A 27,770-nucleotide genomic window follows, 5' to 3' on the forward strand; every position below is an offset into this window, starting at 1 on the left:
TAGAATGCAGGTGTAGAAGGTGTTCGTTCATCTTGTCGACGGGGAATTCTCCCGTTACACCATGCTCCCTCCGTCCCCTCCGCAAGTGTCCCAAATGGCACCCTATTCCCTATATAGTGCGCTACTTTTGACCAGGGCCCCTAGCCTAGCCCTTGACCATGGCTCTCAGTTCCATTACATTGCACATAAGAATCAATGGACAAAGGCGTTATCTCATACACATCTTTTTCTAGGGTTTTAATTGAGGTTAGCGTTTCCACATGGCCATATTTCCATGTTACAGTGAGTGTTTAAACCACCTGTGGTAATTGGCTATCTAGCGTGCTCTGAACACCTGTGGTAATTAGTTATCTAGCGTGCTCTGAACACCTGTGGTAATTAGTTATCTAGCGTGCTCTGAACACCTGTGGTAATTAGCTATCTATGCTGCTCTGAACACCTGTGGTAATTAGTTATCTAGCGTGCTCTGAACCCCTGTGGTAATTAGCGATCTATGCTGCTCTGAACACCTGTGGTAATTAGCTATCTATGCTGCTCTGAACACCTGTGGTAATTAGCATGCTCTGAACACCTGTGGTAATTAGCTACCTAGCGTGCTCTGAACACCTGTGGTAATTAGTTATCTAGCGTGCTCTGAACACCTGTGGTAATTAGCTATCTATGCTGCTCTGAACACTAGCGTGCTCTGAACACCTGTGGTAATTAGCTAACTAGCGTGCTCTGAACACCTGTGGTAATTAGTTATCTAGCGTGCTCTGTACACCTGTGGTAATTAACTATCTAGCGTGCCCTGAACCCCTGTGGTAATTAGCTATCTAGCGTGCTCTGAACCCCTGTGGTAATTAGCATGCTCTGAACACCTGTGGTAATTAGTTATCTAGCGTGCTCTGTACACCTGTGGTAATTAGCATGCTCTGAACACCTGTGGTAATTAGCTAACTAGCGTGCTCTGAACACCTGTGGTAATTAGTTATCTAGCGTGCTCTGTACACCTGTGGTAATTAGCTATCTAGCGTGCTCTGAACACCTGTGGTAATTAGTTATCTAGCGTGCTCTGAACACCTGTGGTAATTAGCTATCTATGCTCTCTGAACACTAGCGTGCTCTGAACCCCTGTGGTAATTAGCTATCTAGCGTGCTCTGAACACCTGTGGTAATTAGCTAACTAGCGTGCTCTGAACACCTGTGGTAATTAGCTATCTAGCGTGCTCTGAACACCTGTGGTAATTAGCTATCTAGCGTGCTCTGAACACCTGTGGTAATTAGCTATCTAGCGTGCTCTGAACACCTGTGGTAATTAGCTATCTATGCTTCTCTGAACACTAGCGTGCTCTGAACCCCTGTGGTAATTAGCTATCTAGCGTGCTCTGAACACCTGTGGTAATTAGCTATCTAGCGTGCTCTGAACACCTGTGGTAATTAACTATCTAGCGTGCTCTGAACACCTGTGGTAATTAGCTATCTAGCGTGCTCTGAACACCTGTGGTAATTAGTTATCTAGCGTGCTCTGAACACCTGTGGTAATTAGCTATCTAGCGTGCTCTGAACACCTGTGGTAATTAACTATCTAGCGTGCTCTGAACACCTGTGGTAATTAGCTATCTAGCGTGCTCTGAACACCTGTGGTAATTAACTATCTAGCGTTCTCTGAACACCTGTGGTAATTAGCTATCTAGCGTGCTCTGAACCCCTGTGGTAATTAGCTATCTAGCGTGCTCTGAACACCTGTGGTAATTAGCTATCTATGCTTCTCTGAACACTAGCGTGCTCTGAACCCCTGTGGTAATTAGCTATCTAGCGTGCTCTGAACACCTGTGGTAATTAGCTATCTATGCTTCTCTGAACACTAGCGTACTCTGAACCCCTGTGGTAATTAGCTATCTAGCGTGCTCTGAACACCTGTGGTAATTAGCTATCTAGCGTGCTCTGAACACCTGTGGTAATTAACTATCTAGCGTGCTCTGAACACCTGTGGTAATTAGCTATCTAGCTTGCTCTGAACACCTGTGGTAATTAGCTATCTAGCGTGCTCTGAACACCTGTGGTAATTAGCTATCTAGCGTGCTCTGAACACCTGTAGTAATGGAAGAAGGCCACTAGAAACGTGTTGACACTGAAAAATACTGTCACCTGAGAATCGTATCGCACCTGAGAATCGATTCATGTTTAAGATCGAGTATTTGACTGTTTTGGCTGCCAGAGCCAGTCTACCTCTGTATATACTGTAAATACAATCTACCTCTGTATATACTGTAAATACAATCTACCTCTGTATATACTGTAAATACAATCTACCTCTGTATTTACTGTAAATACAATCTACCTCTGTATTTACTGTAAATACAATCTACCTCTGTATTTACTGTAAATACAATCTACCTCTGTATATACTGTAAATACAATCTACCTCTGTATTTACTGTAAATACAATCTACCTCTGTATATACTGTAAATACAATCTACCTCTGTATTTACTGTAAATACAATCTACCTCTGTATTTACTGTAAATACAATCTACCTCTGTATATACTGTAAATACAATCTACCTCTGTATTTACTGTAAATACAGTCTACCTCTGTATATACTGTAAATACAATCTACCTCTGTATATACTGTAAATACAATCTACCTCTGTATTTACTGTAAATACAATCTACCTCTGTATTTACTGTAAATACAGTCTACCTCTGTATATACTGTAAATACAATCTACCTCTGTATATACTGTAAATACAATCTACCTCTGTATATACTGTAAATACAATCTACCTCTGTATTTACTGTAAATACAATCTACCTCTGTATTTACTGTAAATACAGTCTACCTCTGTATATACTGTAAATACAATCTACCTCTGTATATACTGTAAATACAATCTACCTCTGTATTTACTGTAAATACAGTCTACCTCTGTATATACTGTAAATACAATCTACCTCTGTATATACTGTAAATACAATCTACCTCTGTATATACTGTAAATACAATCTACCTCTGTATATACTGTAAATACAATCTACCTCTGTATTTACTGTAAATACAATCTACCTCTGTATTTACTGTAAATACAGTCTACCTCTGTATATACTGTAAATACAATCTACCTCTGTATATACTGTAAATACAATCTACCTCTGTATTTACTGTAAATACAATCTACCTCTGTATATACTGTAAATACAATCTACCTCTGTATATACTGTAAATACAATCTACCTCTGTATATACTGTAAATACAATCTACCTCTGTATTTACTGTAAATACAATCTACCTCTGTATATACTGTAAATACAATCTACCTCTGTATATACTGTAAATACAATCTACCTCTGTATATACTGTAAATACAATCTACCTCTGTATATACTGTAAATACAGTCTACCTCTGTATTTACTGTAAATACAATCTACCTCTGTATATACTGTAAATACAATCTACCTCTGTAGAGTGCACTACATCTGGAATAAGGGTGCCATTTGGGGCTCGATCCCCTGTCTTCAGTGAAGCATGGGAGCATGTGGCAGCATGTGTTCAGCTCAGCACAAAGGGAAGTGCAAGGCTGTGAAAGGTGGACCTTTGTTCCTTCTACCTGTCTTTCATGATCTTTTTAGGTCTCTGGGCCGTTATAACCCTCTCCCCTCCCTCCCTGGGCCACTATGACCCTCTGTCCCTCCCTCATTGGGCCGCTATGACACCTTCCCTCCCTCCCTCTCTCCCGCCCTCCCTCCCTCTCTCAGCCCTGCCTGCTGGCCAGCTGGCTGCTCCCATGGTGTCACTTTCCCGTGGGCTCCTGGCTGGGAGGAGGCTTGGTGTGTGTGTGTGTGTGTGTGTGTGATCGAGTGTGCCTATGTGTGTATTCATGTGTGGCTGTATGTGTGTTTGTATGCGGCTGTGAGTGTGTGTGTTCGAGTGTGGCCTTTGTGTGTGTGTGTGTGTGTGTGTGTGTGTGTGAGAGCAAGCTAAGTTGACATGATCAGGAGAGAACTCCAGCTCCAGCCTACCTTTGCACCACAGCCACCCAGCAGAGCCAGAAAGACACCCGACGACGAAGACAGCCAGAGCCAGAGAGAGACTACCGTAGGCCAGGCAACAGGGTCCAGGTCCATCTTATTTGTGTAACAGCCACCTGTCAGAGCCAGAAAGACACCGGACGACGGAGACAGACAGACAGAGACTACCGTAGGCCAGGCAACAGGGTCCAGGTCCATCTTATTTGTGTAACAGCCACCTGTCAGAGCCAGAATAGGAGATAGACTACCGTGGGCCAGCCATCAGCCAGGTGTGTATGTATGATGGTGCTGCACCGGGTGATCCAGGCAGCCCGTGCAGGCGATCTCTCAGCCCTGAGGAAGCTGTCCTCCTCTGGGTGCCTCACGGTCTCAGCCTCCATCACAGACGCCCAGGGGGCAGGCCCGGTGCACCACGCCGCTCGCTGCGGCCGCCTGGAATGTCTGCGCTACCTGGTGGTGGAGGTGGGGCTGGCGGCCGACGCCCGGGCCCTGAACAGAGCCACGCCCGCCCACGACGCTGCTGCTACAGGCCACGCCCGGGAACTGCAGTGGCTAGTGGACCAAGGGGGCTGCAATGTAGAGGTGAGCCTGAAATAACAAATCATTCCTCCTGTGTTACTGAGGGTAGACCAGAGAGTTACAACATAATGCTGAGCCTGAAATAACAAATCATTCCTCCTGTGTTACTGAGGGTAGACCAGAGAGTTACAACATAATGGTGAGGCTGAACTAACAAATCATTCCTCCTGTGTTACTGAGGGTAGACCAGAGAGTTACAACATAATGGTGAGGCTGAACTAACAAATCATTCCTCCTGTGTTACTGAGGGTAGACCAGAGAGTTACAACATAATGGTGAGGCTGAACTAACAAATCATTCCTCCTGTGTTACTGAGGGTAGACCAGAGAGTTACAACATAATGGTGAGGCTGAACTAACAAATCATTCCTCCTGTGTTACTGAGGGTAGACCAGAGAGTTACAACATAATGGTGAGGCTGAACTAACAAATCATTCCTCCTGTGTTACTGAGGGTAGACCAGAGAGTTACAACATAATGGTGAGGCTGAACTAACAAATCATTCCTCCTGTGTTACTGAGGGTAGACCAGAGAGTTACAACATAATGGTGAGGCTGAACTAACAAATCATTCCTCCTGTGTTACTGAGGGTAGACCAGAGAGTTACAACATAATGGTGAGGCTGAACTAACAAATCATTCCTCCTGTGTTACTGAGGGTAGACCAGAGAGTTACAACATAATGGTGAGGCTGAACTAACAAATCATTCCTCCTGTGTTACTGAGGGTAGACCAGAGAGTTACAACATAATGGTGAGCCTGAAATAACAAATCATTCCTCCTGTGTTACTGAGGGTAGACCAGAGAGTTACAACATAATGGTGAGGCTGAACTAACAAATCATTCATCCTGTGTTACTGAGGGTAGACCAGAGAGTTACAACATAATGGTGAGGCTGAACTAACAAATCATTCCTCCTGTGTTACTGAGGGTAGACCAGAGAGTTACAACATAATGGTGAGGCTGAACTAACAAATCATTCCTCCTGTGTTACTGAGGGTAGACCAGAGAGTTACAACATAATGGTGAGGCTGAACTAACAAATCATTCCTCCTGTGTTACTGAGGGTAGACCAGAGAGTTACAACATAATGGTGAGGCTGAACTAACAAATCATTCCTCCTGTGTTACTGAGGGTAGACCAGAGAGTTACAACATAATGGTGAGGCTGAACTAACAAATCATTCCTCCTGTGTTACTGAGGGTAGACCAGAGAGTTACAACATAATGGTGAGGCTGAATTAACAAATCATTCCTCCTGTGTTACTGAGGGTAGACCAGAGAGTTACAACATAATGGTGAGGCTGAACTAACAAATCATTCCTCCTGTGTTACTGAGGGTAGACCAGAGAGTTACAACACAATGGTGAGGCTGAACTAACAAATCATTCCTCCTGTGTTACTGAGGGTAGACCAGAGAGTTACAACACAATGGTGAGGCTGAACTAACAAATCATTCCTCCTGTGTTACTGAGGGTAGACCAGAGAGTTACAACATAATGGTGAGGCTGAACTAACAAATCATTCCTCCTGTGTTACTGAGGGTTGACCAGAGAGTTACAACATAATGGTGAGGCTGAATTAACAAATCATTCCTCCTGTGTTACTGAGGGTAGACCAGAGAGTTACAACATAATGGTGAGGCTGAACTAACAAATCATTCCTCCTGTGTTACTGAGGGTAGACCAGAGAGTTACAACACAATGGTGAGGCTGAACTAACAAATCATTCCTCCTGTGTTACTGAGGGTAGACCAGAGAGTTACAACACAATGGTGAGGCTGAACTAACAAATCATTCCTCCTGTGTTACTGAGGGTAGACCAGAGAGTTACAACATAATGGTGAGGCTGGTTGAGCCACTGTTGGGGCTGGAGAGAGATGGAGATAAGTTGGTGTAGTTGTTGCGCTCATACGTGGTTGTTGACCCCTTATGGCATTTAGCCAGCAGCCATGTATCAGGGCAAGAGCACTTGGTTTATACGGAGCAGCGTGAAGAGCAGTTTAGAATGAGTTCATGGTATCTGGACTTCCCAGGGGTCTTGTCTCATTCACTGCACATGATGTGGTGTTTAACCATCAGACTGTAGTGCATGTAGCATGTAGCATGTAAACACTAAACCAAAGTCACCTGGCTTCTGACTCAATTCAAGGGGCTTTATTGGCATGGGGGAAACATGTGTTAACATTGCCAAAGCAAGTGCGATAGATAATATACAAAAGTGAAATAAACAATAAAAATGAACAGTAAACATTACACATACAGAAGTTTCAAAACAATAAAGACATTACAAATGTCATATCACGTATATATACAGACTCTTACGTGTATATATACAGACTATACTATATGATATACAGACTATTATATACAGTCTCTCTCCCTCTCTCTCTCTCTCTCTCTCTCTCTCTTGCTCTCTCTCTCTCTCTTGCTCTCTCTCTCTCTCTCTCTCTCACTCGCTTGCTCTCTCTCGACGTGTGCTTTATGAAAGGTGAAGTTGACAGATGAAGAGTCCCTAGCTGGTGTGTTGTCATTACTTGTGCCAATGTCTTTGTTGTCCTGTCGAATTCTATAATGACTAGGATAATGGGTTTCTCTCTCGCTCTCTCTCTTTCTCTCGCTCTTACCCCGTCTCGGTCTCTCTTTCTCTCGCTCTCTCCCCCGTCTCGGTCTCTCTTTCTCTCGCTCTCTCCCCCGTCTCGCGCTCCCTCCTAAAAAAAAAAAAAACGTGTTTGTTCACGTAGGTTGTAATTCAGTTCTTTCTCACTCTAACTCAAACCGGCCCGTCTCTCAACCTCAACGACCTGTTGATCTCATTTAAATACAGCTGCTCCAAGTTAAAGGCCAGGTTCAGAGTTTCTTGTTATCGTTCAGACCAGTGATAACATTTTTCTAAATTGGTGGTCTTCCCAACAGAGGGAACCTGTACGTGCTCCAGCTTATTGTGCTTCATAACGCAAGGGTGAAAAGGGCAATAAGAATATTTAAATCGTTAATTAACATTCCCTCACATGATCGTAAGATGTATTCATACCGATTATCCTGTACTCAACTCCCAGGGGTGTGAGTAAGTGATCTGTAAGCTTTTATTTTAGGTTTGATAGATGTTCATATGCCAATAGGGGTGTTCAGACAGTTGACCCAATAGGATTATGTTCTTGTAATACGATGGCTTTCTCAAGTTGGATTTTCACAACATGTCTTGTGCTCTGTGTTGATACAGTAGTACCATTATGAATAGATCTCTGGGTCTGTTTTTTTTTGTTTTTCCAGACCTAATATATTATAGTACGTAAGCACATCTATGGTTGTATGCGTAGATGTACAAGTTAAAGGTAGCCTAGTGGTTAGTGATTGGAGCGTTGGACTAGTAACCGAAAGGTTGCAAGTTCAAACCCCCGAGCTGACAAGGTACAAATCTGTCGTTCTGCCCCTGAACAGGCAGTTAACCCATTGTTCCTTGGCCGTCATTGAAAATAAGAATTTGTTCTTAACTGACTTGCCTGGTTAAATAAAGGTAAAATAAAAATAATGTTTTAAAGAACTTGGTAACACTGTACTTAAAGGTGTATACTGCATTATAATGCCTTTTATAACACATTATAAGACTGCCATGATAACGTATGTCTTTTAATGGTCTAATACTGATCCTGATTTAATTCAAGCTATGGATGTTTTGTAGGACCAGGATGCAGCCGGGGCGACAGCGCTCCATCTCGCAGCTCGGTTCGGACGGGGGGAGGTCGTCCATTGGCTGCTGTTGGTTGGTAGCGTCGCCGAGGAGACGACGGACTGTGGGGCCGTCCCCGCCCATTACGCTGCTGCCAAGGGAGACCTCACCTGTCTGAAACTACTGGTCCACCATGCACCTGGGTAGGACCAAAGATGAACAACGTGTATGGACTGTTACCTTTACACATCCATCCAGTCAGTATGTTGATGGTTGTCACTGCTTGTCTTACAGTGGTCATAGTGGAGAATAATGTCCTCATTGACTTATAGTGGAGAATATAGTCCTCATTTTATTACAGTGGTCATAGTGGAGAATAATGTCCTCATTGACTTATAGTGGAGAATATAGTCCTCATTGACTTACAGTGGAGAATATAGTCCTCATTGTTTTACAGTGGTCATAGTGGAGAATAATGTCCTCATTAACTTATAGTGGAGAATATAGTCCTCATTGACTTATAGTGGAGAATATAGTCCTCATTGACTTATAGTGGAGAATATAGTCCTTATTTTATTACAGTGGTCATAGTGGAGAATAATGTCCTCATTGACTTATAGTGGAGAATATAGTCCTCATTGACTTATAGTGGAGAATATAGTCCTCATTGACTTATAGTGGAGAATATAGTCCTTATTTTATTACAGTGGTCATAGTGGAGAATAATGTCCTCATTGACTTATAGTGGAGAATATAGTCCTCATTGACTTATAGTGGAGAATATAGTCCTCATTGACTTATAGTGGATAATATAGTCCTCATTGTTTTACAGTGGTCATAGTGGAGAATAATGTCCTCATTAACTTATAGTGGAGAATATAGTCCTCATTGACTTATAGTGGAGAATATAGTCCTCATTGACTTATAGTGGAGAATATAGTCCTTATTTTATTACAGTGGTCATAGTGGAGAATAATGTCCTCATTGACTTATAGTGAAGAATATAGTCCTCATTTTATTACAGTGTTCATAGTGGAGAATATAGTCCTCATTTTATTACAGTGGTCATAGTGGAGAATATAGTCCTCATTTTATTACAGTGGTCATAGTGGAGAATATAGTCCTCATTTTATTACAGTAGTCATAGTGGAGAATAATGACCTCATTGTCTTACAGTGGTCATAGTGGAGAATATGGTCCTCATTCTCTTACAGTGGTCATAGTGGAGAATATAGTCCTCGTTGTCTTACAGTGGTCATAGTGGAGAATATAGTCCTCGTTGTCTTACAGTGGTCATAGTGGAGAATATAGTCCTCATTGACTCAGTGGTCATAGTGGAGAATATAGTCCTCATTGACTCAGTGGTCATAGTGGAGAATATAGTCCTCATTGACTCAGTGGTCATAGTGGAGAATATAGTCCTCATTGACTCAGTGGTCATAGAGGAGAATATAGTCCTCATTGACTCAGTGGTCATAGTGGAGAATATAGTCCTCATTGATTCAGTGGTCATAGTGGAGAATATAGTCCTCATTGATTCAGTGGTCATAGTGGAGAATATAGTCCTCATTGACTCAGTGGTCCTAGTGGAGAATATAGTCCTCATTTTATTACAGTGGTCCTAGTGGAGAATATAGTCCTCATTTTATTACAGTGGTCCTAGTGGAGAATATAGTCCTCATTTTATTACAGTGGTCATAGTGGAGAATATAGTCCTCATTGACTTACAGTGGAGAATATAGTCCTTATTGTCTTACAGTGGTCATAGTGGAGAATAATGTCCTCATTGACTCAGTGGTCATAGTGGAGAATATAGTCCTCATTGACTCAGTGGTCATAGTGGAGAATATAGTCCTCATTGATTCAGTGGTCATAGTAGAGAATATAGTCCTCATTGACTCAGTGGTCATAGTGGAGAATATAGTCCTCATTGACTCAGTGGTCATAGTGGAGAATATAGTCCTCATTGATTCAGTGGTCATAGTAGAGAATGTAGTCCTCATTGACTCAGTGGTCATAGTGGAGAATATAGTCCTCATTGACTCAGTGGTCATAGTGGAGAATAATGTCCTCATTGACTCAGTGGTCATAGTGGAGAATATAGTCCTCATTTTATTACAGTGGTCATAGTGGAGAATATAGTCCTCATTGACTCAGTGGTCCTAGTGGAGAATATAGTCCTCATTTTATTACAGTGGTCATAGTAGAGAATATAGTCCTCATTTTATTACAGTGGTCATAGTAGAGAATATAGTCCTCATTGACTCAGTGGTCATAGTAGAGAATATAGTCCTCATTGATTCAGTGGTCATAGTAGAGAATATAGTCCTCATTGACTCAGTGGTCATAGTAGAGAATATAGTCCTCATTGACTCAGTGGTCATAGTAGAGAATATAGTCCTCATTTTATTACAGTGGTCATAGTGGAGAATATAGTCCTCATTGACTCAGTGGTCCTAGTGGAGAATATAGTCCTCATTTTATTACAGTGGTCATAGTAGAGAATATAGTCCTCATTGATTCAGTGGTCATAGTAGAGAATATAGTCCTCATTGACTCAGTGGTCATAGTAGAGAATATAGTCCTCATTGACTCAGTGGTCATAGTAGAGAATATAGTCCTCATTTTATTACAGTGGTCATAGTGGAGAATATAGTCCTCATTGACTCAGTGGTCCTAGTGGAGAATATAGTCCTCATTTTATTACAGTGGTCATAGTAGAGAATATAGTCCTCATTGACTCAGTGGTCATAGTGGAGAATATAGTCCTCATTTTATTACAGTGGTCATAGTGGAGAATATAGTCCTCATTTTATTACAGTGGTCATAGTAGAGAATATAGTCCTCATTGATTTACAGTGGTCATAGTGGAGAATAATGTCCTCATTGACTCAGTGGTCATAGTAGAGAATATAGTCCTCATTGATTTACAGTGGTCATAGTGGAGAATACAGTCCTCATTGACTCAGTGGTCATAGTGGAGAATATAGTCCTCATTCCTTACTAATATCTGTTCAGAGGTGATGGATGTTCATGCTTAGTTCATCCTTTTATTTTTATTTTTTTATTTCACCTTTATTTAGCCAGGTAGTCTAGTTGAGAACACCTTTATTTAGCCAGGTAGTCTAGTTGAGAACACCTTTATTTAGCCAGGTAGTCTAGTTGAGAACACCTTTATTTAGCCAGGTAGTCTAGTTGAGAACACCTTTATTTAGCCAGGTAGTCTAGTTGAGAACACCTTTATTTAGCCAGGTAGTCTAGTTGAGAACACCTTTATTTAGCCAGGTAGTCTAGTTGAGAACACCTTTATTTAGCCAGGTAGTCTAGTTGAGAACACCTTTATTTAGCCAGGTAGTCTAGTTGAGAACACCTTTATTTAGCCAGGTAGTCTAGTTGAGAACACCTTTATTTAGCCAGGTAGTCTAGTTGAGAACACCTTTATTTAGCCAGGTAGTCTAGTTGAGAACACCTTTATTTAGCCAGGTAGTCTAGTTGAGAACACCTTTATTTAGCCAGGTAGTCTAGTTGAGAACACCTTTATTTAGCCAGGTAGTCTAGTTGAGAACAAGATCAAGCAAAGCAATTCGACACATACAACAACACAGAGTTACACATGGAATGAACAAAACATACAGTCAATAATACAGTAGAACAAAAGAAAACAAAAATCTATATACAGTGAGTGCAAATGAGGTAAGTTAAGGAAATAAATAGGCCATGGTGGCGAAGTAATTACAATATAGCAATTAAACACTGGAATGGTAGATCGGCAGAAGATGAATGTGCACGTAGAGATACTGGGGTGCAAAGGAGCAAAATAAATAAATAAATACAGTATGGGGATGAGGTAGATAGATGGGCTGTTTACAGATGGGCTATGTACAGGTGCAGTGATCTGTAAACTGCTCTCACAGCTGGTGCTTAAAGCTATTGAGGGAGATATGAGTCTCCAGCTTCAGTGATTTTTGCAGTTCGTTCCAGTCATTGGCAGCAGAGAACTGGAAGGAAAGGCGACCAAAAGAGGAATTGGCTTTCGGGGTGACCAGTGAGCTGAGATAAGGTGGGGCTTTAACCTGACCCAGAGAGGTAACCCTGACCCTAACCTTAACCTGACCCAGAGAGGTAACCCTAACCTTAACCTGACCCTAAACTTAACCTGACCCAGAGAGGTAACCCTGACCCTAACCTGACCCAGAGAGGTAACCCTGACCCTAACCTTAACCTGACCCAGAGAGGTAACCCTAACCTTAACCTGACCCAGAGAGGTAACCCTAACCCTGACCCTAATCTTAACCTGACTCATAGGTAACCCCGACCCTAACCTTAACCTGACCCAGAGAGGTAACCCTGACCATAACCTGACCCAGAGAGGTAACCCTGACCCTAACCTTAACCTGACCCAGAGAGGTAACCGTAACCATGACCCAACCCAGAGAGGTAACCCTGACCCTAACCGTAACCTGACCCAGAGAGGTAACCCTGACCCTAACCTTAACCTGACCCAGAGAGGTAACCCTGACCCTAACCTTAACCTGACCCAGAGAGGTAACCCTAACCCAGACCCGACCCAGAGAGGTAACCTTAACCTGACTCAGAGAGGCAACCCTGACCTTAACCTGACCCACAGAGGTAACCCTGACCCTAATCTTAACCTGACCGAGAGGTAACCCCGACCCTAACCTTAACTTGACCCAGAGAGGTAACCCTGACCCTAACCATAACCTGACCCAGAGAGGTAACCCTAACCTTACCCAGAGAGGTAACCCTAACCTTAACCTGACCCAGAAAGGTAACCCTAACCCTGACCCTAACCTTAACCTGACCCAGAGAGGTAACCCTGACCCGACCCAGAGAGGTAACCCTAACCCTGACTCTAACCTGCCTCTCCTGACCCAGAGAGGTAACCTTAACCCTGACCCTAACCTTAACCTGACCCAGAGAGGTAACCCTGACCCTACCCTTAACCTGACCCAGAGAGGTAACCCTAACCTTAACCTGACCCAGAGAGGTAACCCTAACAATAACCTGACCCAGAGAGGTAACCCTAACCCTGACCCTACCCTTAACCTGACCCAGAGAGGTAACCTTAACCTGATCCAGAGAGGTAACCCTAACCTTAACCTGACCCAGAGAGGTAACCCTAACCTTAACCTGACCCAGAGAAGTAACCCTGACCTTAACCTGACCCAGAGAGGTAACCCTAACCCTGACCCTACCCTGCCTCTCCTGACCCAGAGAGGTAACCCTAACCTTAACCTGACCCAGAGAGGTAACCCTGACCCTAACCTTAATCTGACCCAGAGAGGTAACCCTAACCCTGCCTCTCCTGACCCAGAGAGGTAACCACAGGGTATCCCATGACTCCTCTCACTCTGCCCCGCTGACATGTGATCGCCAGGGCAACGGGACCCATCCAGGTCAGCCACCTGGAAACCCCACAGAGATTCACACATGATGGGTGATGGCACCATGACAACCATACCACTCTACTTTGTTTCATTCAGGGGGTGAGGTTAGGGCCAGGTTAGGTGAGTTTAAGGCCAGGTTAGGTGAGTTTAAGGCCAGGTTAGGTGGGTTTAGGGCAAGGTTAGGTGAGGTTAAGGCCAGGTTAGGTAAGGTTAGGGCCAGGTTGGGTGAGGTTAGGGCCAGGTTGGGTGAGGTTAGGGCCAGGTTAGGTAAGGTTAGGGACAGGTTGGGTTAAGGCCAGGTTTGGGCAGTTCAGGGTTAACCTGTCCCTACCCTAACCTGGCCTTAACCTAACATTATCATTACTGTAGAACTGTAGCATACTGTATCATCTGCCACTAACATTACTGTAGAACTGTAGCGTACTGTATCATCTGCCACTAACATTACTGTAGAAATGTAGCATACTGTATCATCTGCCACTAACATTACTGTAGAACTGTAGTTGTATAATGTAGTATCAGCCACTAACATTACTGTGTAACTATAGTTGTATACTGTAGTTTCAGTCACTAACATTACTGTGTAACTATAGTTGTATAATGTAGTTTCAGTCACTAACATTACTGTGTAACTATAGTTGTATAATGTAGTATCAGTCACTAACATTACTGTGTAACTATAGTTGTATAATGTACATTTTGGTGTCCTCTTTACGATGCCTCCGAGTATGTTTCTTCCACCAGGTGTGTGAACCGTCAGACTGGCATCGGTGCCACCCCTCTGTACCTGGCGTGTCAGGAGGGCCACCTGCACGTCGTGGAGTACCTGGTGAAGGACTGCGGGTCAGACGTCCACCTCAGGGCCCATGATGGCATGACCGGCCTGCACGCTGCTGCACACATGGGGCACCATGCCCTGGTCATCTGGCTGGTAATGTGGACTGGATGCCAATATGCTGTAGAACCGATGTTTCTCAAACTTATCCCAACCAGTTGCACTTATTTGATATTTTCCAGCACACCTGGAAAATAGGGGCTGCAGGGTAAATTTGATTTGTTTAACACTATATTGGTTACTACATGATTCCATAGGTGTTATTTCATAGTTTTGATGTCTTCACTATTATTCTACAATGTAGAAAATAGTACAAATTAAAGAGAAAAAATAAACCCTCATGTCTATCTCTGAATCCCACCCAGTTTGATTTATATTTTGCCATATATATTTTTTAAAGGTGCTGTTTCACCAAATTTCTGAACCTATATACATTTTACGGACACAGTATATTTTACATGAGTTATCTTGTTGTTGTTTTTTCCCACCCTTCAGATCCACCACAGATGGTATCAGTTTACTATGTTGAGTTATAAGTTGAAGCTTCCCTTCCAGGGGTTGTTCTTGTTCAAACCAGAATGTTAAGGAGGCCTGCAAGGGACAAATGTAAGACCAGGATGTCAAGGTGGCCTGCAAGGGACAAATGTAAGATCAGGCTGTTAAGGTGGCCTGCGAGGGACAAACGACAGGGGAGGAGAAGGTTTCAACATAAGAAAGTAATCCTTCTGAGGCAGCTGACATTTGTCCCTTGCAGGCCACCTTAACATTCTGGTCTTACATTTGTCCCTCGCAGGCCACCTTATCATTCTGGTCTGTTGTCGTTTGTCCCTCGCAGGCCACCTTATCATTCTGGCCTGTTGTCGTTTGTCCCTCGCAGGCCACCTTAACATTCTGGTCTTACATTTGTCCCTCGCAGGCCACCTTATCATTCTGGTCTCTTGACATTTGTCCCTTGCAGGCCACCTTAACATTCTGGTCTTACATTTGTCCCTCGCAGGCCACCTTATCATTCTGGTCTGTTGACATTTGTCCCTCGCAGGCCACCTTCACAGACCTTAGCTTGCAGTGCCAGGACAGGGAGGGAGCGACTGCTCTTCACTTTGCGGCCAGTGGAGGGCACCATCGCATCCTGGAGAGGCTGCTCCGCATGGGGGCAAAGGTCATCAGAGACGACTGGGGGGGAACCCCTCTTCATGATGCTGCTGAGAACGGAGAGCTGGAGGTGAGAGATATGACAAGATCGTGGGGCTGTGTTTTATTTCAGAGTTTCAGAGCGAGAGTGCTGATCTAGGATCTGGTGCCCCTTTGTCCATGTGATCTTATTCACAGTGGTCTAAAAGGTCAAAACTGATCTTAAATCAGAACTCCTAAGTATCTACAGCATATTAAAGTCATGTTAAGTCATAGTAACAGAGGTTTTTTAATTCAGTCTGTTTGCTATCTGTTACCCCCCCTTTCTAGTGCTGCAGGATCCTGTTAGCCAATCAGGTGAGCCCATCGGAGCAGGACATAGATGGGTTCACAGCAGCAGACCTTGCGGAGTACAACGGACACTACGACTGTGCCGGCTACCTCCGAGCCGTGGAGACATGCGTAAGACCCAAAACCTCCGGTACCTCCGAGCCGTGGAGACATGCGTAAGACCCAAAACCTCCGGCTACCTCAGAGCCGTCGAGACATGCGTAAGACCCAAAACCTCCGGCTACCTCCGAGCCGTGGAAACCTCCGGCTACCTCCGAGCCGTGGAGACATGCGTAAGACCCAAAACCTCCGGCTACCTCCGAGCCGTGGAAACCTCCGGCTACCTCCGAGCCGTGGAGACATGCGTAAGACCCAAAACCTCCGGCTACCTCCGAGCCGTGGAGACATGCGTAAGACCCAAAACCTCCGGTACCTCCGAGCCGTGGAGACATGCGTAAGACCCAAAACCTCCGGTACCTCCGAGCCGTGGAGACATGCGTAAGACCCAAAACCTCCGGCTACCTCCGAGCCGTGGAGACATGCGTAAGACCCAAAGCCTCCGGCTACCTCCGAGCCGGGGAGACATGCGTAAGACCCAAAACCTCCGGTACCTCCGAGCCGTGGAGACATGCGTAAGACCCAAAACCTCCGGCTACCTCCGAGCCGTGGAGACATGCGTAAGACCCAAAACCTCCGGCTACCTCCGAGCCGTGGAAACCTCCGGCTACCTCCGAGCTGTTGAGACATGCGTAAGACCCAAAACCTCTGGTACCTCCGAGCCGTGGAGACATGCGTAAGACCCAAAACCTCCGGTACCTCCGAGCCGTGGAGACATGCGTAAGACCCAAAACCTCCGGTACCTCCGAGCCGTGGAGACATGCGTAAGACCCAAAACCTCCGGTACCTCCGAGCCGTGGAGACATGAGTAAGACCCAAAACTTCCGGTACCTCCGAGCCGTGGAGACATGCGTAAGACCCAAAACCTCCGGTACCTCCGAGCCGTGGAGACATGCGTAAGACCCAAAACCTCCGGTACCTCCGAGCCGTGGAGACATGCGTAAGACCCAAAACCTCCGGTACCTCCGAGCCGTGGAGACATGCGTAAGACCCAAAATCTCCGGTACCTCCGAGCCGTGGAGACATGCGTAAGACCCAAAACCTCCGGTACCTCCGAGCCGTGGAGACATGCGTAAGACCCAAAACCTCCGGCTACCTCTGAGCCGTGGAGACATGCGTAAGACCCAAAACCTCCGGTACCTCCGAGCCGTGGAGACATGCGTAAGAGCCAAAACCTTTCACTTTACATCGTCTTTTCTCTGTAACGGTCTATTGTTCCCAGGCATCTTTTTGCATTACAATCCAAGTCAGACCAAGCTTTAAAACATCTAAAAATAGTCAAACTGTTTTGCCTCTTACTGTCATATTGTGATTTGACTGTCCATTTATTTATTTTAGTTTCTATTTAACTTGGCAAGTCAGTTAAGAACAAATTCTTATTTACAATGACGGCCTACTTGTAAAGCCCCAAGGTCAATCCCCTTCTCCAACCTGGGCGATGCTGGGCCAATTTTGCGCCTCCTTATGGGACTTCTGATCTCTGGCGGTGCACGATTGGCCCAGCGTGGTCCGGGTTAGAGAAGAAGATTGGCCCAGCGTGGTTAGGGGAGGGTCCATGGGTGTAGTGTTCAGACCTTAATGCTCCAATCAGTTTCTATTTTTGGAATACTGACTGTCCAATCAACAAGTTACAAGTGACCAAATCACATGTGTGTTCAGACAGCAGTCACGGTAGCTGACACGGCTACACGAGTTGTCATAGTAACAACAGGTGTGTGTGTGAGCAGTGGTGTAGGCTGATCGGTGGTGGTGCTCGTGCTTCCTGTCACTCTGAAGTTATGTAGCAATCTAAGGTGACAACCATGGCAACCATGGCAACCATGGACTTGTCCCAGTTGCTTTGAATGTTCCAAATCATAGTGTAAGAGCACTTTTTAAAACCTCAAAATTATTCATTTTTTTGCTGTGTGGATGTGTGTATTGCTGCGTGGATGTGTGTATTGGTGTGTGGATGTGTGTAATTCTGCGTGGATGTGTGTATTGGTGTGTGGATGTGTGTATTGCTGTGTGGATGTGTGTAATGCTGTGTGGATGTGTGTAATGCTGCGTGGATGTGTGTATTGGTGTGTGGATGTGTGTATTGCTGTGTGGATGTGTGTAATGCTGCGTGGATGTGTGTATTGGTGTGTGGATGTGTGTATTGCTGTGTGGATGTGTGTATTGCTGCGTGGATGTGTGTATTGGTGTGTGGATGTGTGTATTGCTGCGTGGATGTGTGTATTGCTGTGTGGATGTGTGTATTGCTGCGTGGATGTGTGTATTGTTGTGTGGATGTGTGTATTGCTGTGTGGATGTGTGGATGTGTGTATTGCTGCGTGGATGTGTGTATTGTTGTGTGGATGTGTGTATTGTTGTGTGGATGTGTGTATTGCTGTGTGGATGTGTGGATGTGTGTATTGCTGCGTGGATGTGTGTATTGTTGTGTGAATGTGTGTATTGCTGCGTGGATGTGTGTATTGCTGCGTGGATGTGTGTATTGCTGCGTGGATGTGTGTATTGCTGTGTGGATGTGTGTATTGCTGCGTGGATGTGTGTATTGCTGTGTGGATGTGTGTATTGCTGTGTGGATGTGTGTATTGCTGTGTGGATGTGTGTATTGCTGTGTGGATGTGTGTATTGCTGTGTGGATGTGTGTATTGCTGTGTGGATGTGTGTATTGCTGCGTGGATGTGTGTATTGCTGTGTGGATGTGTGTATTGCTGTGTGGATGTGTGTATTGCTGTGTGGATGTGTGTATTGTTGTGTGGATGTGTGTATTGCTGTGTGGATGTGTGTATTGCTGTGTGGATGTGTGTATTGCTGTGTGGATGTGTGTATTGCTGTGTGGATGTGTGTATTGCTGCGTGGATGTGTGTCCCCTACACAGTACCAGCAGCTCTCTGCCTGACAGCCCATAAATACACAGTAACAGCAGCTCTACCTGACAGCCCATAGTTACCCAGTGATGTGTCCCCTTCACATTAGCAGCAGCTCTACCTGACAGCCCATAGTTACCCAGTGATGTGTCCCCTACACAGTAACAGCAGCTCTACCTGACAGCCCATAGTGACCCAGTGATGTGTCCCCTTCACATTAGCAGCAGCTCTGCCTGACAGCCCATAGTTACCCAGTGATGTGTCCCATTCACAGTAACAGCAGCTCTACCTGACAGCTCATAGTGACCCAGTGATGTGTCCCCTACACAGTACCAGCAGCTCTGCCTGACAGCCCATAGTGACCCAGTGATGTGTCCCCTTCACATTAGCAGCAGCTCTGCCTGACAGCCCATAGTGACCCAGTGATGTGTCCCCTTCACAGCAACAGCAGCTCTACCTGACAGCCCATAGTGACCCAGTGATGTGTCCCCTTCACAGTAACAGCAGCTCTACCTGACAGCCCATAGTGACCCAGTGATGTGTCCCATTCACAGTAACAGCATCCCATAGAAACATGAATTAGTCACCAGAGGATCACAGTGGAGTCAGTGAAGGGACGACAATGCTGACGGAGACGGCCAGGTGCTCTCCATATGGCAGACCAATTCCCTTAGAGTCCCAATAGTAGTGCACTAAATAGGGAATAGGGTGCCAGCCCTGGTCAATAGTAGTGCACTAAATAGGGAATAGGATGCCAGCCCTGGTCAGAAGTAGTGCACTAAATAGGGAATAGGGTGCCAGCCCCGGTCAATAGTAGTGCACTATATAGGGAATAGGGTGCCAGCCCCGGTCAGAGGTAGTGCACTATATAGAGATTAGGGTGCCAGCCCTGGTCAGAGGTAGTGCACTATATAGGGAATAGGGTGCCAGCCCTGGTCAGAGGTAGTGCACTAAATAGGGAATAGGGTGCCAGCCCCGGTCAGAGGTAGTGCACTATATAGGGAATAGGGTGCCAGCCCTGGTCAGAGGTAGTGCACTATATAGGGAATAGGGTGCCAGCCCTGGTCAGAGGTAGTGCACTATATAGGGAATATGGTGCCATTTGGAGAGTACCCAGCGAGGTTTGGCTGACGGGTTTAGCTTCACCTCCCCCTTCACCTAAAATAACCCTCCTTCCTCTTGTTAACAATGGGACAGCTAATTAACTGTGGAGCATGCTGGCGCTGCAGTGTTGCAGCTGTGGATTGGAGCCGCCGTGAGCCCCTGGGACCTATCAGTTACCCCAGATAGGAAGCTCAGGTGGCGGGGAGAGGGCCTGGCCTAGGGGCCTGAGCCGGTTATGAGATCTGAGGGCTTCGGGTTTCATCGTTTTTACAGCGGTTGTGGAAGCCTGGAACCCGAAAACTCTATCCCTCGGGAGCAGGATGTCATGTTGGCTTCAAACACACGTCGTCCTCGGTTTGATCATGTGTCACGTTCTGTTTCCAGATCACACATTACACATAGCATATCATATTATGATAGAATTATTATAATTTGTTTAACTCCGCAGATTAGTTTAGATTAAAATAGGGCTTTGGTGAAATAATCTCAACAAAGACTCTTAAAATCTCGTGTAAAAATGTAAACTCTCAAGGATAATGCTTTTTAGTCTATTTAATCCCATGAAATTGAAGGCATTGCGAACAGTAGTTCTGTGAAAAACCTTGCAGTAATAATCCACTACCCCATTTGAATTACACGTCCCTTAGTGTCACGCGTTCACAGAGCACTGTGTAATTCACGGCGTTGTTTCTGTCTGTTCTAAAGTGTCTGTTCGTCACTTGGTCTCGTTTCCTGATCGGCAGCTTTAACAGGCCTGGTGGCCAGAGTGTTGCGGGCTAGGTATTTCCTGATGTTTGGTTTTTAATCCTAAAGAGGTCACCTTCCCTCCTCCTTATTTAGCTAGCATTCTGCTACAGCCGTCCAGTCAGTCAGTCAGCCAGCCATCCAGCTATCCAGTCAGTCAGCCAGCCAGCCAGCCAGTCAGTCAGCCAGCCATCCAGCTATCCAGTCAGTCAGCCAGCCAGCCAGCCAGTCAGCCAGCCAGCCAGCCAGCCAGCCATCCAGCTATCCAGTCAGTCAGCCATCCAGCTATCCAGTCAGCCAGTCAGCCAGCCATCCAGCTATCCAGTCAGCCAGTCAGCCAGCCATCCAGCTATCCAGTCAGTCAGCCAGCCATCCAGCTATCCAGTCAGTCAGCCAGCCATCCAGCTATCCAGTCAATCAGCCAGCCATCCAGCTATCCAGTCAGTCAGCCAGCCATCCAGCTATCCAGTCAGTCAGCCAGCCAGCCAGCCATCCAGCTATCCAGTTGGTCAGTCAGTCAGCCTGCCAGCCAGCCATCCAGCTATCCAGTCAGTCAGCCAGCCAGCCATCCAGCTATCCAGTCAGTCAGCCAGCCAGCCAGCCATCCAGCTATCCAGTCAGTCAGCCAGCCAGCCAGCAGCTCTGCTCACCTCTTATCGGCATTAGTGCCTCTCCTTCAGAAACAGCTGCAATCAAATAAACAACCTTGTGGTGTTGGGTTTATTTTAGAGGTCGACCGATTAATCGGAATGGCCGATTTCAAGTTTTCATAACAATCGGAAATCTGTATTTTTGGACACCGATTTGGCTTTTTTTTTTACACACCTTTGTTTAACGAGGCAAGCAGTTAACAACACGTTCTTATTTTCAGTGACGGCCTAGGAATGAATGGTGGGTTAACTGCCTCGTTCAGGGGCAGAACGACAGATTTTCACCTTGTCAGCTCGGGGGATTAAATCTTGCAACCTTACAGTTAACTAGTCCAACGCTCTAACACCTGATTACATTGCACTCCACGAGGAGCCTGCCTGTTACGCGAATGCAGTAAGCTAAGGTAGGTTGCTAGCTAGCATTAAACTTATCTTATAAAAAACAATCAATCAATCATAATCACTAGTTAACTACACATGGTTGGTGATATTACTAGTTTATCTAGCGTGTCCTGTGTTGCATATCATTGATGCAGTGCGTATCGTTGCTCCAATGTGTACCCAACCATGAACACCAATGCCTTTCTTAAAATCAATACACAGAAGTATATATTTTTAAACCTGCATATTTAGATAAAAGAATCCAGGTTAGCAGGCAATTTTTACCAGGTGAAATTGTGTCACTTCTCTTGCGTTCATTGTACGCAGAGTCAGGGTATATGCAACATTTCGGGCCTCCTAATTTGCCATAATTTTACGTAATTATGACATAACATTGAAGGTAGTGCAATGTAACAGGAATATTTAGACTTAGTGATGCCACCCGTTAGATCAAATACGGAACGGTTCCGTATTTCAATGAAAGAATAAACGTCTTGTTTTCGAGATGATAGTTTCCGGATTCGACCATATTAATGACCTACTATTTCTGTGTGTTATTATGTTATAACTAAGTCTATGATTTGATAGAGCAGTCTGACTGAGCGATGGTAGGCAGCAGCAGGCTCATAAGCATTCATTCAAACAGTACCTTCGTGCGTTTTGCCAGCAGCTCTTCGTTGTGTGTCAAGCATTGCGCTGTTTATGACTTCAAGCCCATCAACTCCCGAGATTAGACTTGTGTAACCGCTGTGAAATGGCTAGCTAGTTAGCGGGGTGCGCGCTAATAGCGTTTCAAACGTCACTTGCGCTGAGACTTGGAGTAGTTGTTCCCCTTGCTCTGCATGGGTAACGCTGCGTCGAGGGTGGCTGTTGTCGTTGTGTTCCTGGTCCGAGCCCAGGGAGGAACGAGGAGAGGGACGGAAGCTATACTGTAACACTGGCAATACTAAAGTGCCTATAAGAACATCCAATAGTCAAAGGTTAATGAAATACAAATGGTGTAGAGATAAATAGTCCTATTATTCCTAAAATAACTACAACCTAAAACTTTTTACCCTCAAATATTGAAGACTTATGTTAAAAGGAACCACCAGCTTTCATATGTTCTCATGTTCTGAGCAAGGAACTTAAACGTTAGCTTTCTTACATGGCACATATTGCACTTTTACTTTCTTCTCCAACACTTTGTTTTTGCATTTTTTTAAACCAAATTGAACATGTTTCATTATTTATTTGAGGCTAAATAGATTTTATTGATGGATTATATTAGGTTAAAATAAGTGTTCATTCAGTATTGTTGTAATTGTCATTATTATTAATCGGTATTGGCTTTTTTTGGTCCTCCAATAATCGGTATCGGCGTTGAAAAATCATAATCGGTCAACCTTTGTCCCAAATCGCACCCTATTCTCTTTATAGTGCACTATGTAGGGAATAGGGTGCACTATATAAGGAATAGGGTGTCATTTGGGACACAGCCTAGGACTTCCGCTCTTCATTCACACACAAAGACAGTGGACTTCTTGAAATGTGTTTTATTTATTTTTTTACATTGGAAAGTCAAGAAAGGGCCTTCACATCCATCAGCTGAAACATCGGCTGAAACAGGGATAGGGATCAGCTGAAACAGGGATACGTATCAGCTGAAACAGGGATACGGATCAGCTGAAACAGGGATACGGATCAGCTGAAACAGGGATACGTATCAGCTGAAACAGGGATACGGATCAGCTGAAACAGGGATACGGATCAGCTGAAACAGGGATACAGATCAGCTGAAACAGGGATACGGATCAGCTGAAACAGGGATACGGATCAGCTGAAACAGGGATACAGATCGGCTGAAACCGGGATACGGATCAGCTGAAACAGGGATGAGGATCGGCTGAAACGGATGAGGATCGGCTGAAACAGAGATAAGGATTGGCTGAAACAGGAATACGGATCGGCTGAAACAGGGATACAGATCAGCTGAAACAGGGATACGGATCAGCTGAAACAGGGATACGGATCAGCTGAAACAGGAGTAATGATCTGCTGAAATGGAGATAATGATCTGCTGAATTGGAGATAATGATCAGCTGAAACTGAGATAATGATCAGCCGAAATAGAGATAATGATCACCCGGAACAGGGATAGTGATCAGCTGGAACGGAGATAGTGATCAGCTGGAACGGAGATAGTGATCAGTTGGAACGGAGATAATGATCAGCTGAAACGGGGATAGTGATGGGCTGAAACAGATATAATGATCCGTTGGAACGGACATAATGATCAGCTGGAACGGGGATAATGATCAGCTGAAATAGGGATAATGATCAGCTGAAACATGTTTCCACTTCAAAATAACAGCACTTACAGTTGACCGAGGCAGAAATTTGTCGAACCGACTTGTTGGAAAGGTGGCATCCTATGACTGTGCCACTTTGAAAGTCGCTGAGCCCTTCAGTAAGACCATTCTACTGCCAATGTTTGTCTATGGAGATTGCATGGTTGTGTGCTCGATTTAATAAACCTGTCAGCAACGGGTGTGTCTGAAATAGCCCATCCACTCATTTGAATTCATGTCCAAATACATTTTCTGTATAAAATGTCTCTTTTCCACCAGCTTTGACAGATATAGGTATCGTACCAAATGACACCCTATTCCCTATATAGTGCACTACTTTAGACCAGGGTCCACAGGGCTCTGGTCAAAACTAGTGCACTATAAAATAAATAGGATGCCATTGGGACAGTTCTCTTCCTTTGTTCGGTGCCACAACAACATAGCTATTGGTTTGTCCTGCATTAGGGACATTACCGGCCATCCCATCCTACACCTTAATAATTAACACCATTCTCCGATCAGTGTTATTGTTTATTGGCTGGCAGAGCGGCCCTCGGGGCAGTGTGGAGGCTAGCTGTCTGTTCATGGGGGTGTCAAACACCTACCTGAATGACTGGCTGCCTGGTTACCTGGCAGGCTGGATGGCTGGCTGACTGACTGGGTAACTGTCGGCAGATTCTGTCACATCTTCATCATTGAGGGCTGACTGACTGGATAACTAACTAACTGACTGACTGAAGGACTCACTCGGATCTGAGCCGTAAGTTACTTATTGATTTTGTTGATTGCTATGGATTTATTTGATACAATGCTTTTAAGTCAAACGCTTGTCAATAGTGTTGATTAGCTAGGCCAGGGGTAGGATACTATACTGACGCAACATGCAACAATTTTGAACATTTGACTGAGTTACATTTCATATAAGGAAATCAGTCAATAAATAAATGAGGTACACGTGACTGGGAATACAGATATGCTTCTGTTGGTCACAGATTCCTTTAAAAAAAAGGGTATGGGCGTTGATCAGAAAACCAGTCAGTATCTGGTGTGATCGACATTTTTTGAAATTTCATTTCACCTTTATTTAACCAGGTAGGCTAGTTGAGAACAAGTTCTCATTTACAACTGCGACCTGGCCAAGATAAAGCATAGCAGTGTGAACAGACAACACAGAGTTACACATGGAAGAAACAATTAACAAGTCAATAACACAGTAGAAAGAAAACTGTAGAAAAAAAAAGAGACACATCTCCTTCACAAAGATCTATGGATTTCACATGACTGGGAATACAGATATGCATCTGTTGGTCACAGAGACCTTAAACCTTGGATCAGAACCAGTCAGTATCTGGTGTGACCAACATTTACCTCATGCAGCGTGACACATCTACTTCACGTAGAGTTGATCAGGCTGTTGATTGTGGCTGGTGGAATGTTGTTCCCACTCCTCTTCAATGGATGTGCGAAGTTGCTGGATATTAGTGGGAACTGGAGCGTGCTGTCGTACACGACTATCCAGAGCATCCCAAACATGCTCAATGGGTGACATGTCTGGTGATTATATAGATCATTGAAGAACTGGGACATTTTTATCTTCCAGGAATTGTGTACAGATCCTTGCGACATGAGACTGTTAATTATCACGCTGAAACATGAGGTGATGGCGGTGGATAAATGACATGGCAATGGGCCTCAGGATCTCGTCAAGATATCTTTGTGCATTCAAATTGCCGTCGATAAAATGCAATTGTGTTCGTTGTCCGTAGCTTATGCCTGCCCATACCATAACCCCACCTCCACCATGCGGCACTCTGTTCACACCGTTGACATCAGCAAAACGCTCGCCCACACAACGCCATAAATGTCTGCGGTTGAGACCGGTTAGATGTAATTCTCTAAAACTACATTGTTATTCATCGATGTCAAGGGAAGACTTCACCAAAAAATGTACCAAGAAAAAAAATCTAAAACACTAAATGTATCTTTCGTCTCTCTGTGTTTCATCATTTTCCTTCAACTCGCAAGGGGCTAAATGTACACGACATGACCAAAAGTATGTGGACACCTACCATGGGCATTAATATGGAGTTGGTCCCCCCTTTGCCTCCACTATTCTGGGAAGGCTTTCCACTAAGATGTTGGAACATTGCTGTGGGACTTGCTTCCATTCAGCCACAAGAGCGTCAGTGAGGTCGGGCACTGATGTTGGAAGATTAGGCCTGGCTCGCAGTTGGCATTCCAATTCATCCCAAAGGTGTTCGGTGAGGTTTAGGTCAGGGCTCTGTGCAGGCCAGTCAAGTTCTTCCACACCGATCTCAACAAACCATTTTGTCTGGAACTCGTTATGTGAACGGGGGCATCAAGGCAAAGGCTGGTTAATCTAAAATACATTTGGTCAGTATGTGTTATATCAAATCAAATCAAATTGTATTTGTCACATACACATGGTTAGCAGATGTTAATGGTCACATACACATGGTTAGCAGATGTTAATGGTCACATACACATGGTTAGCAGATATCAATGGTCACATACACATGGTTAGCAGATGTTAATGCGAGTGAAGCGAAATGCTTGTGCTTCTAGTTCCGACAATGCAGTAATAACTAACGACTAACCTAACAATTCCAAAACTACTACCTTATACACACAAGTGTAAAGGGATAAAGAATATGTACATAAAGATATATGAATGAGTGATGGTACAGAGCGGCATAGGCAAGATGCAGTAGATGATATAGGGTACAGTATATACATATGAGATGAGTAATGAATGGTATGTGAACATTATATTAAGTAGCATTGTTTAAAGTGGCTAGTGATATATTTTACATCAATTTCCATCAATTCCCATTATTAAAGTGGCTAGAGATTTGAGTCAGTATGTTGGCAGCCGCCACTCAATGTTAGTGGTGGCTGTTTAACAGTCTGATGGCCTTGAGATAGAAGCTGTTTTTCAGTCTCTCAGTCCCAGCTTTGATGCACCTGTACTGACCTCGCCTTCTGGATGATAGTGGGGTGAACAGGCAGTGGCTCGGGTGGTTTTTGTCCTTGATGATCTTTATGGCCTTCCTGTGACATCGGGTGGTGTAGGTGTCCTGGAGGGCAGGTAGTTTGCCCCCGGTGATGCGTTGTGCAGACCTCACTACCCTCTGGAGAGCCTTACGGTTGTGGGCGGAGCAGTTGCCGTACCAGGCGGTGATACAGCCCGACAGGATGCTCTCGATTGTGCATCTGTAGAAGTTTGTGAGTGCTTTTGGTGACAAGCCGGATTTCTTCAATCTCAGGAGGTTCGCTACTGCGCCTTCTTCGCGATACTGTCTGTGTGGGTGGACCAATTCAGTTTGTCTGTGATGTGTACACCGAGGAACTTAAAACTTACTACCCTCTCCACTACTGTTCCATCGATGTGGATAGGGGGGTGTTCCCTCTGCTGTTTCCTGAAGTCCACAATCATCTCCTTAGTTTTGTTGACGTTGAGTGTGAGGTTATTTTCCTGACACCACACTCCGAGGGCCCTCACCTCCTCCCTGTAGGCCGTCTCGTCGTTGTTGTTGGTAATCAAGCCTACCACTGTAGTTTTGATGTCTTCACTATTATTGTACAATGTTTAACATAAAGAAAA

At 44.7% G+C, this 27,770-nt stretch overlaps 1 protein-coding gene and 1 long non-coding RNA gene across 2 annotated transcripts in view; one reads left to right on the plus strand and one right to left on the minus strand.

Annotated features, from left to right (window-relative positions):
* Positions 1–27,770, minus strand: part of LOC149983633 (uncharacterized) — a 452,711-nt gene that overhangs the window by 75,790 nt on the left and 349,151 nt on the right. The gene's annotated exons all lie outside the window — the stretch shown is intronic.
* Positions 4,191–27,770, plus strand: part of espnla (espin like a) — a 40,259-nt gene continuing 16,679 nt past the window's right edge. The window contains exons 1-5 of the mRNA XM_090236462.1: positions 4,191–4,597; positions 8,273–8,463; positions 14,413–14,599; positions 15,543–15,725; positions 15,965–16,096. Coding sequence (XP_090092588.1) covers positions 4,295–4,597; positions 8,273–8,463; positions 14,413–14,599; positions 15,543–15,725; positions 15,965–16,096 — 996 coding nt within the window. The 5' untranslated portion in view covers positions 4,191–4,294. The remainder of the gene's footprint in view (positions 4,598–8,272; positions 8,464–14,412; positions 14,600–15,542; positions 15,726–15,964; positions 16,097–27,770) is intronic.

Source organism: Oncorhynchus mykiss, chromosome 5 (genome assembly GCF_057628025.1).
Source record: "Oncorhynchus mykiss isolate SJ-2025 chromosome 5, ASM5762802v1, whole genome shotgun sequence".
Lineage (NCBI taxonomy): Eukaryota > Metazoa > Chordata > Actinopteri > Salmoniformes > Salmonidae > Oncorhynchus > Oncorhynchus mykiss.